This window comes from Alligator sinensis, unplaced genomic scaffold (genome assembly GCF_000455745.1).
Source record: "Alligator sinensis unplaced genomic scaffold, ASM45574v1 scaffold849_1, whole genome shotgun sequence".
In the NCBI taxonomy this organism is placed as follows: domain Eukaryota; kingdom Metazoa; phylum Chordata; order Crocodylia; family Alligatoridae; genus Alligator; species Alligator sinensis.
In genome coordinates, this window is record NW_005842271.1 from 77,881 (window position 1) to 90,125 (window position 12,245).

The 12,245-nt window shown below is 36.9% G+C and overlaps 1 protein-coding gene across 24 annotated transcripts in view; it reads right to left on the reverse strand.

The window, feature by feature from the left end:
* The window catches only part of EYA4 (EYA transcriptional coactivator and phosphatase 4), a 245,583-nt gene that overhangs the window by 8,447 nt on the left and 224,891 nt on the right, over nt 1–12,245 (reverse strand). For all 24 annotated transcript variants that reach the window (XM_025209220.1, XM_025209218.1, XM_025209210.1 and 21 more), the window contains 4 exons: nt 5,584–5,642; nt 5,314–5,474; nt 2,354–2,468; nt 200–321 (listed from right to left, as the gene is read on the reverse strand). In XM_025209220.1, the coding sequence (XP_025065005.1) occupies nt 200–321; nt 2,354–2,468; nt 5,314–5,474; nt 5,584–5,642 (457 nt within the window). The remainder of the gene's footprint in view (nt 1–199; nt 322–2,353; nt 2,469–5,313; nt 5,475–5,583; nt 5,643–12,245) is intronic.

Consider the following 12,245-nt stretch of genomic DNA (forward strand, 5'->3'; position numbering starts at 1 on the left):
TAACCACAGTGAACATGGAAGTTTAAATTTCTTGTTAGCAAGCATTCAAAGCACTAATAAATCTTAAAACTGGAGGAAATGCACAATCTACTTTCTACCTAAACATTAATAATACTAGAAAACTGATTTTGAATCCATCTCTATCTAGTACAAATGAAAAAAAAAAAGTTTAATTTGAGAATGTAAAATGCAAACTTACCTATTTTGGTTGCACTGTAAATATTTTCAATAGGAAAAGCACCTCCTAAACTATATAGCAGGACTTTTGCAAGTGCTGGGATAAGTTGGGTTGTAGTTACCAAAACATTTACACAGTTACTCCTAAAGGGAGAGAAATAGTTTGAATCTATGTAACAATCTATTATCAAAAAGTGATTTAGTTAATACTTTATTAAACTACCAGAAACATGGCACTGAAGGTGGCTTTCAAGCTTTGCTAATGTTAGCTGTCAAACCAACTGCGTTACCCTCACTTAGTAGTAGGGCCTCTGCACCACTAGCATCAAGAATGTTTCATTATAAATCCTTTGTCAAAGTATGATCCTTTGTCCAAAGCTTATAGTGGTTTAGACAAAGTATATTAGCATGATTTTCAGAAAGGATTCAATACCCACACTAAGAAAATGTTATCCTTTTAAGATGAATTGAAGAATGTTAAAAAACAAGATACCTCAAATCCCCAGTTACTTTTGAAATCTAGGTTCCAGTATTGCTAACACAAACACACTTCTCAAACTGACAATTAATTGTTATTAATGATCAATTAGATGAAAAAGTGTGAGAGGGGTAAAAGGGTAAAAGATCGCTTGTAACTTGTCTTTGAGGGGATAATGTAAAGTTTGGGAAGCATGGGTAAAAGGGTAAAATGGGAAAAATTTGCTTCTCACTTCCATGTGCTCAGGGAGAGGGTCTGACAGTAAGGGGGGGGAGGAACTTCAGGGGAAAGAAATTGGGGAGGGCAGAGGGCAAGGGGGCCACCTGATCACCCCTCAGATTTATTTTCCCTGCAGTGGAAGAAGGAAAAATTCAAGGGAAAGCTCCAATAATTAGATTCTCTACCTGGAAAGTTATATTATGCATATAAATTTTCCATATACAGAATCTAATTATTGGGGTTATCTTATTTTCAGGATTGTATTGTATTCAAGTTAATATGGTAATGACAGAATTAGGACTAAGAACTTGTGGCAGCTTCTTCTGGCTTTTCTACAGATTCTATGTGCAACCTCAGGCAAGGTAGGCAACCTCACTGCATTATCATTTCTTGTCTGTAAAACAGGGGTCATGCTCTTACTCTCATATTTTATACATCCATTATGAGGAATGTATAATATTTGAAGACAAAATGAATGGTTTACTTAACTTCTATATATAATGAGAAACTTTTTCTTGGCACCTCCGGTTGCTTAAAGGACACTAATTTCAAAATGCAATTTTTGAACTTTGGGTGAATAATACTTTCAGAAGTAGGCTACAATAAAATTACTTGCATTGCTATCATTTTTATTCTTTTGGTCAAAAATACTGCTAAAATGTAATAATTTTCCACCTTACTTGCTGTCTGCAAAAATGCATACATGTTTAAAATAGTTCTTTCTACTCTACCAGCTTTGTTTTTTCCCCCACTTAAAATCAATTCTTCTTTTAACCCATGCTTATTTTGAAACACAAGGCAATATAGAATCATGTGTTTTATTTCCACACTGTTATGCTTATATTACTGATTATTTCAGAGGGAATGTGGTTGCTCTGTGAACACATTATTATAAAACCAGCAAGGGGAGTTTATATTATTATTGTTTTGTCCATTCTAAGAAACAATGATTACAATTATTTCTTAGGGGAGGGAATACTAAGTTCTAATTACTATGGTTTAACATAACATTTTTTTCTTTAAAAAAACCCCAGACCTCACATATGTACACAAAGTTATGTCTGGGGGAAAGGAGAGAGGAGAAACACTTTTGGTTTCTGGGCTTTTATGCACTATAGTATTGTGCAGTGCACAGATACATGTATAGATTCACACAATACAGAAACATTGCAAACATAAATTTGGAATTTGAAGATGGATTCCACAAAATCATAATTTTAAGAGTTATAATAACTCCAAATATGTATCAATATATATATATTAATAGGACAATTCTCAAAAGGTTTTGTATTAAGCATTTCCATAAGTTTCTAATAACTGCTGGGGACTCTGATGTAGAAATCTGTTTACTCAGCAAATAAGATCTCTATCCAATTACTGTTGGGTTGTTTCTGAAAGCTATTCTGCTGAAGTACTAAAGATAATCATATAAATAATAATAATAATATTAATGTTCTTAGAACATACATAAATACATACCTTGTGCTAATAATTGATAATGATTTAAGTGCATTTGTCAACCAGGAGTCTGTCAGAGCTTCAATCTCTGCTCTTAACTGCAACCATGCATCTCTTTTAGCAGGGCCAAGGAGTCCTTGTATATAAATGAAGAAGAAAAACCAGTTAAAGTCAGTTTTAGCTGGAACACATGGATCTTGCAATAATGTTTTCTATCTGAATTCTGTGTTTAGGACATGATGGAACACACCTATTGAAGTCAGCAAGAAGACCCCAATTAATTACAATGATGATCACGGAGTTACATTTTAATTCTCTGCACTGTTGTAATGTTTTTGTTTTAAGCAAAATCAAGGAATTTTAGAGGGGCCTTGAAGGCACCTGAGCTCTCATTAATAACCCGCTTGTTTCTCATATAGAAGTCAGAGGTGGAAAAGAAGTACTACCTTTACCCATCTATGCAGAATTATTTCTGTACAGTACACTTTCTAGAGTTTTTTCTCATGCACTGATACTTCCTGCACAACCTACTGGAGGACTGCTGCACAGGGTAATAACACTACAGTACTGCATTTCCTACTGAATTTCCTACTGAAAGTCAGTCTCTCTGTTAATATCATATTATTATTTCTATTACTTTTTCCTAAATACTGTCTCCCACCTTGTACCTGAAGCCTAGAAATACTTGTAAACTTCCTGTCCTCTCTTATTTTATAGTGTCTCCGATAAACTGCAGAAAGCTGCTTCCTTATAATTTACCATTAAATACTATTAGATATAATTTACTCAGCCACCTGAGTTTTAAGACTTAATTAGTTTAAAGCCTAGATATTTTAAGATATTGCTTGATAAGTTTATTAACAGGCTTATAGGATGGGGGTTGAGCCTGATGATATCTTTCAGTCTTATGTTCTATATTCCTAACTTGGGTGATTGACATTTTTGAACGGCTGGTATTAAATTAGCTCCGACCACATAGCTCAGCCATGCTTAGTTTCAGGCATTATTTTGAAATGATATTGCCCTGTGAGGGGAAAAAAAAAATGTTGTAAAAGTTGATGGGAAGAAAATACATGTGTGAACTGGCCATTAATAGTGGAACAAATTACAAAATCGGTAATGCATAAATAATATTTATCAAGATAAAGGAAATATACACACAGAACATACCATGTAAACACATTTCACCCTCACGGTGACTCTTGTTATTTCAATATCTTTTCATGAAATATGGTGGCTTTAAAATTCTAGACACATTAGGAGCTTTTCTGAGAATGCCCAGTAAATCTGTAGATCAGATAGTTTTGCTGTATTTTTAATGTCTAAAGATCCCATTTCATAACAGCAATACGACTCTCCAGGGAGGACAGTTTCTTAGGGGATTATCATTTACTTGTTAGATAGTTTAACTCACTTAATCTCTCTGCAAGTAAAGAATCTTAGCTAATAAAAATGGAAAGATATTAGTTGGTTCCATTTTCAATAAAATGTTTACTATGGGGACTGAAACTCGTGTCATCATAACTCACGATTCCTATTGCTGATAGCTGGACTTGCCAAAGCAAGACTACAACCCTTACATTTTTGTTACAAGGAACCGAGACTTAGGCTTTTCTGAACTTATGCCAAATTACTTTGGAGAAACACTGGAGTGCTCACTGGGACCTCTTCCCACGAAGGAGCCCCTGAGCCCCTCCCCACCTCGATTGTGTGTGGACTTGGAAAGGGAGTGAAGATCTGAAGATGTCCACCCCCTAGCTCCCTCCATGTTCTGTCTGACATGCAGTTCTCCTGTCTCTTCAGAGGTAGGTTGCCTGGCCATCTAAATCCTAGAGGAATGTTCTGGACTGATCCAACCTTTTCTCACAGCTGTAGGACTCAGAACGACTCCTTCAATTCTACTCCTGTTAGTGGCACTTTAAAATTACTAAGATATCCAGCAGAGTAAACCATAGTATAAAAGCCTTCATTGTGTGTAGGTAAGTTTGCTACTGATTCTTCAGGACATGCCCGCCACAGAAGTAATGAATCAGCTAGTGGTATAACAGCGACAGGACTGGAAAACCTTTTCTGGATCTGTTATCACAGAATCAGTCAAATGAGGTGCCTGCTTGCAGAAACTTTCAACAGAATTTGGAAGGTTGAGTATAGTGACTAGTCAGGTCAACAAAATAGCAGGATGATGAAAAAGGCCGGTGAAAATCAAATGAAAAAGCCTGACAGGTACATGAAGGAAGATACCCGACCTCAAGGAATAGCTTAAAGTAAATGGCTGGCACAGACATTAAGTCAGCGAGAATTTTGTTACTGAGTCCAAACTAGGACTCAAGCAAAAAACTCTAGTCTCACAGAAATCTCCTTGAATGCAGCCTTTTACTTCCATCTGGCCAGGATTTCACTTTAGGTATTCTGTTCCCACCATGTTCGAGATTCCCTCAGTCACAGACAGGGGGAATCCAATCCTCTTGCACAGCAGCACATCCCCAGATCAGTCACTTATGTTACACTTTAATAGAACTAATTCCAATTACTTTATTATTCACAGGGAGGTTTCCCAGGCATATTAATTTGGCACTGGTAAATTACCATAGAGTCTACATAGAGCACCAAACAACTATTTGAATACGACAGACCCCTGTGAGGTTATGAAATGTGGTTGATTGGCAACTGTCCGATGTTTAAGTGTTACATCTGCATGTTTCTATGGGGATATAAGCATAATGCAACCTGGTTTAACCAGGGGTAATATCTCGGTTAAACGTACAGTATTTAGCTCATTTTGTATCACTACAAGAGCATGTCAAGATAACGGTTACCATATAACAGTTGACGTGGGCTCCCAAGCACTAGCACCCATGCCCCTTTTCAAGTAACAACCCATGGTAGATTGGAATATGATTGTTTGGTGTCCTCTAATACTCCTTCAAGTGTAATGGGATGGGTATTTTAACTTGTTTTCAGCATAAACTCTTTAAACTCACCTCCTATATTGTTCTTGTAAGTATTATACAATTCTTTTACTCTTCTGTAACGGAAAGCCAGCTTCCTCATCCAGTCCACCCCTCCTCTCACACCTGTTGGCAGACAAAGGTTTGCACTACTTGCAGCTGCATGGAAGCCATCAGTTGCAAAACTGTAGGTACTGCAAACACCCAAAATATATTAAAAATAAATACAATGTATTCCTTTAAAAGCTGAAGTTTAATCTTTACAGAAAATAAAATTATGAAGAGAAAAAAAATACAGCTTACCTTAGGTCTTGCCCATTGTCATCAGAGGAAACATCATCTATGTGAACTTGATCACATTCCTGTTGAAAAAATAATTAAAAAGATATTCTATTTTAATACACCCCAGTGTGTTAGGAAAGATATTAAAAAAAACAACCTTTGTTTAGCATTGTTTATACCAGAAGATGGCAGTGTAGACACACCTAAAGTCGCAATAAGTCTGACCAACTCTCCTTTAAGACTAAAGAAACCAGTGTTCCTTCTACTCAATATAAATTAAGAATTAAACTAAACCTCCAAAAAAGGAAAATTGTCTCCTAATTCCCCTCTGATATGTTGTTGGCTAGATATGTTTTAAACCCAGACTCTCTAAATCAGTCTTGACCATCTCTCGCCACTCTATAAAAACTAGCAATGGTGAACCTCAAAAGGTCTGTCATTGATGTTTGGCTTTCCAAAGTTTGGATGCTTATCCAAGCTTTATCTGAACTTATCCAAACCTTTCTGGTTTGGAAACCTCACAAAATCAGGCACTCTCTTGAGAGCTCCACTACTTCCTGATTTTAGCTGAGCCGGAAATACCACTGAAAAAGCCTGTCCTGTAGTATTTCACTATTTCAAGTCCCCCAAAAACCAGGAAGTCCTGGAGCTACAGTGAAAATATATAATTCAAAAAGAACTTTGCTGTCGGGGTAGCTATGCTTTAATCATGGTTTCTCCATCTCTTTTGATGGCTGCAAGAGTAACAAGAAAATGTTGGATCACATGGAAAAAAATTCCTGAGCTGCATGGGTTGACAAGTTTTTCATAAATTGTTTTAAATGTATTTTTACAGAGGATTCTCTCTTGAACATGTTTGAATTTGGTAGTCAAAAAGTTCTCCTTGCAGATTTTTGAATATTTAATGTTTGAAAATAATCATATTTGTGGGGTTTAGCTCTTTTTAGTATATACCATTAATCCAAGCTTTTTTCCTAGTAAAAATTAAAAATGCTCCGCAATGGTTTTGAAATTCAATTCACCCATTTTGTGGCTGGAATTCAGCTGCATTCATCTAATCATTTACACAAAACAGGCTGAATGTTAATTCAGCTGCATTAATCTAATCATTTACACAAAACAGGCTGAATGTACACAAAACTGCTTTACAAGCAAATAAAGAGGAATTTCAGGCATCTCCTTCAAACAAAATCACCAACAGGCAACACTGAGACCAAATCAGCCATGATATTCAGGAATACTTATTTAGAGGTCTCAAATATCAATGTAGAGTCACTAATAAGCTTTTTAAAACTCTGAATAAAGGACTAGGTTTAGAACAGGCACACTGAAAAAACTCCTAAAATTTTATTCGGGAAGGCAGCACATACAACTAAAATTGTAGTTTTTGGATTTGTCATGAGAATTTCTGTTCCAGCACTTATTTCTTAACATCAAAGGGGAACATCATGGATGTCTTTGCATATAAAGCAAATCCGTTTAAAAATTTAGATGATTTAGAATCAATGCGTGGACAAAATAAGGGCACACATCATTTTAGTTAGAAGTGTTGGTGATAAATCTTTCTGTAACATGTCCAAACTCTGCTTGTATGGTTTAACCCAATCATATTGACATAGGTGTGTTAGGGCTCCTGGCATTTAAAGACTGCAGAAATTACTCACTATTCTCCCCTTTGGAATAATAAAATGCACTTTTTGCCTGAATATAAATAGAAGATTATCCCAGGTGCAGCAAATTACAGAATTTAAATATGGACATTAGGAAAAAGTTAGTTGATGCAAGCTGATTTGGGTAAAATTAAGTCAACCCACTCTACACTCCAATTGATTCTTTTTCTTAGGTTTGAAGAGGTTCAGAGAACCTACTAGTTTGCTCATATTACATTTTGGTTTTAGAACTTCCTGGTTTTCATATTCTTGAATTAGGGTTTTTTTCTTTTCCTTTTTCTTTTTTTCTATTTTTTTTTTTTTTAAATAGGGCAGGGGGGGAGGGAGAAAGAAAGCATGTCAGCTGCAAAAAAGAGAGCAGGGTTTTTTTTTAATTCTCTTAAACTATTATTTGCAAACATGGAGAGGTTTCAGTGATTGATATGTGATACTGTAACAAGCACAGGCTGGAAATGGACCCCAAACAATATTGAGACAGACTCTAATAATGTTACTGACATTGAGCAGTATCTTACTCTGTAAGCAACTTCAGTGGAACCACTAAAAGAGTTTGGTAATTCTTGATGGTATCAAAATATGGCACAGTGTGTTTGAGAGCATGTTGGAGAGATGAAGGAGATACAGAGGACCACATGATTGAAAAGAAGTGTCTATGACCATTTGGGTTTTGTTAAGCTGTTCAGCTATTCTGTTTCAGTTAAAATGAGTACTGGAGTTATGGAGTACTAGAAGAGAAACAGTTTTATTTGGAATGAACCCAATAACTGGCACATAACCAATGTTTAAAGTTCCTGAGACCAATTCTGATAATTTCATTATTAAGTTAAATATGAGTGGGTGGCAAAGGCTCAGTCTTTTTCTTTTTTTTTTTTTCTTCTAATTTTATTTGTCTTACATTTTGAAAACTATATCCATATTCATCAATTCCTGGGGCAGGAAAGAGAGGGGGCTCAAGAGCCTTCAGTTTTCTGACTTCCTTGCTTCTTGTCTCTGCAGGAGGGTTTTTCAGTTTCCATCCATGTAAGAGGATCAAAACACACATGGTTTTCCAATTCCCCCTCCTCACTCATCATGTGGTTCACCCGCCAAACAGTCTGTTTTAGAGCTCAGGGAGCACTGCTACTTGCCTCCTTCTCTGGTGCATTATTGAGCACCCCATAGGGAGATCTTAGAACCAATTCATATGCCCACTCCATTCTACTGAAACACTCCTTTCTTCTTAATTTATTTACTTGATAACCAGTAAAATACTAGTAAAATAACTACTAGCTAAATGGATTTGTAAAATTTTCGTCAACTTTCATATAGAGAATATTCAAGTTAATTGTAAAGTCAAACCCAGAAGTTTTGTGGAGGTTTTAGTCAGTTCCCTCCCACTCCCAGTGGAAACAATTCTGATGTTGTGCAACAAGTTCAGACTGCACTATATCCATAACAGAGATGTGAGAGAAATGGGGGGAGGAGAGAGGAAGCTCTCTGTTAATTTGAAGTTTAAGGTAAAATACCTTTCGGAACAGCTACAGTACTGGCTACACTCAAGTCACAGTGGGCCACTGGCTGTGCAAATTCAGGACTAAGAAAGATAAAATATATTTTCTATTACTGAATGTGTACAGAATTAGTCTAGGTACAATAACTAACTTTTGTTTGAAGAAATATTGATTTAAGTCACGTTCCAGTGCAGTTAATTCCTTGTAGGAATTTTTAGAGTTTAAAAATTTTACTTTGAGTGCAGAGCCTACAAATTGTCCATAAAAAAATTATTCTCTTGGAATGGGCTGTAATTTCATTATCCAGTAAAAACAGTGACTCACTGCACTGAAAACAAAAATGCTATTATACAGCAGATATTCAGCATTACACATTTTCAGGATGTACAGAACCACCCATTTCATGTACATGCCTCAGTCTCCATTTAATACTGGCCAGAACTGCCTGCCAAGGTCTTGAGGATTATTTAAACCACTACCTGAACTTTTTTCCCTCTTTAAGATGAAAGGAAAAAAAATACTGTGTAGATCTTTTTTATTTAATTTCACCTTGAGAAACAAGTCAAATCACAGGTTCTATATACTTCATTCCTCTCTAAATCAATATCAAATTCCTTTAAAATGTATAAATTTGTTTTTCCAAGCTTGTGATAAACCTGCAAGAATTGCAGTAGGTTACTCTGGTGCTATACACAGAGAAAACATAAATTCAAATTACTACTCAGATTTATTTCTAGAGATTGTCTGTTACATTGGCCTATGCATAATAGGCAAAGCAGAATGGTTCTTGCTCAAATTTCTTACCTGTGCAATAGTTCTGTAACAATGCAATATCCATTAATCTGGGCATTATAATTGATATGGTCCCACCCCTTAAGCAATCATAGTTTGCTTGTGGACAAGAATTTTCTAGAGCACCAGACCCCTGTATAAAAGCCAAGAGAAGCAAGTATATTCCCAAGCAATACTTCTGCTCTCTCCCGCCCCCAACAAATCTATATTTTGAGTATGCAACAACTCGAAGGAAGAAAAATCCAACCTGAATTAATACAGGAATTTTACTACTTAGAATAAAAATTACTAAGTCATTGGGCACATCTACACGAGACGTTTACTGTGCGGTAGCCTAATAACGCTGCGCAGTAGTGTGCCAGTCAAAAACTGTGCTAATATGCTGTTGCAGTGTTATTAGGCTACTGTGCAGTAAGCATCACAAAAAAACCATGTGCTGGTGGTACTGTGCAGTAAATGTAGTTACTGCATTTTCAGTTAATACTTCATTAAGGAAGTACTAAACTTCCTTAATGAAGTATTAACTGAAAATGCAGTAACTACAATGCATTTATAAACGTGCAGATGCACCCACTGAAGAGTATCTCTGTAAATAGGAACTTCCAGATTAGTGTCAAATACACATAAAAAAACCAAAGCTGTATTCTCATATGCAGAAATGTTCAGTAATGTGGACAGTACTGCCAGGAGCTGGTTGCATTGAACCAGAAAGAGAAAAAGATAATGAAGGGTCAAACAGGCAGAAGCATGGAAGACTGGGTAACTAAAAGCAGCATTACCAGTGCAGAGCTTGTGCAGAAGTGTGTAGCTAGGGCACACTTGGACTCACCACTGCTGTGGTGTAGACATACCTAAAGTGACTGCAGCTTGTAATGGGCATAGTCGATCATGTCCTTTAAAGATGAACTGATGAGAGAACTACACCCTACACAAGTTCATGATTAATTTTCTTTTGTGCTAATTGAAGGCCCTGGTCTTAATGGTTAAGACCATCAACAGCTCAGGACCTTGCTATATTGGAGAGTGTCTCCCCATAAATGATGATCCAAGATAGCTTCTGGGCTAATGCAGCTAACTCAGCCTAGGACAAACTATGCAAGAGTAGGAGATGCTGGCCAACAAAACTTTCATGATGAAGCTAAAGAAAACCCTGGCTGCTTTTAGAACATCCCTACACATTAAGAAGTGCTGTTAATGTCTTAAAAATAGAGAGATGAGAGATTCAGTCTAAAGGTAAAAGGATTCTGAAGGGGGCCTCACTATACTTTTTGTGTGTAATATAAGGACAAAATCTGGGATTGCTAATTAGTTGTGGGAGAAATGGAAGAGACCTGTCAGCCTTCCTTTATACTTCAGAAATTATGCATTTAATGCATTTCAAAACAGAAGTCTTAGCATTTTCAGTTCTCTTATAATACAAGAGTTTGGTATGAAATAAGGCTGAGTCTTGGCTGGAAAATATTTAGTTGCATGCAGACATCCAAGAAACTAGGCTTGATTAAATTAATCTTACAGTTAGGTCCCTAAATGATACCCCTCAAATTAACTAAAGCTGAGAGATGTTCTGAATCATCAAAATCTGGAATAAGCCTAAGAATGATTTTTAGGGCTCCGTGTTATAAAAGCATTAACAGGAAAAGGCTCAAGGTGATGTTCCAAAATGGCAAATGCCTTAGATTTGCAGAATTTGTGGCTGGCAGGCTACCTGCAGGGAAGATCATTCTAAAGTGAGTGTGCACAAGGCTCAAAGAGAGAAAAACAAAGGCTGTACAGAAGAATCAAGGTGAAGTTCCTCTGTGCTGAACTCTGCCACTGGAACTCAGGCAAACCTTAAAGAAACCTGCCAGTGAGGGCCTCACAGTTCCTAGGGTCACCACTTGAAATCTGAGCACGCTGGGGCAAAGGTCCATTCGAAAGAAATCTAAGCAATGCTTTGAAAAATTGATTTGGAATCTATCCTTTGCGTGAGGCACCAGGAAGAGAACATTCACCAAATGCATTTGCATTGTCAAGTGATGACTCAGAGTGCAATAAAACACCCACTAGCTGAGGACTATGCAGGGTTTCAGTTCTCAGATTTCATACTGTTGGAGAAGGCAGGTGCAGTTCAGGTGAAGGATAGGCCCTGGAACAAAAGGTTCAAGGAACTGGGAAAGATCTGAGCTTGGGATACTGTTATCTCTTGACTTTGGGGGAACTAAGAACAATGATGCCAGTGAAAGTAATGAAAAAGAACTCAGTGTGATAGCTCTTGATTTCCCTAATGGCTGTGGCCCATACCAGAACAGAGGGAAGTACCTATTAGGAAAGTCCTTGTCTGAAAGGAAGGGAGAAAAATGCATCATTCAGCTTCCTTCACCAGCAAATTTAAGACAAGCTTTACCAGCTTCCAGTTTGCTGCTGCTGTTTGCAACTGGTACATTTACCTGGGGAAAGAACTTTACCAGCTTTACTCAGCAGAAAGGAGCTGATCCAAGTTGGGAGAGGATCTGGAAAAGCATAAGGGGGGCTGTTTTCCAATGTATTTGTGAGGTTCTCAGAGTTTATTAGAACAGAACTAGCCTTCAGGACTGGAAAAAAAAAGATGCTTAAAAAGCATTGTGGATGAGCCTGCTTTTCACTTGACAGTACAGCTGTACGGATTCTAATAGGCTAGTCAACTACAATGTCTGTCCATAGAAATCTTTGTCTTGGGTAACTCTATGACTTGAATGAGTGGTCACTTCCTGCT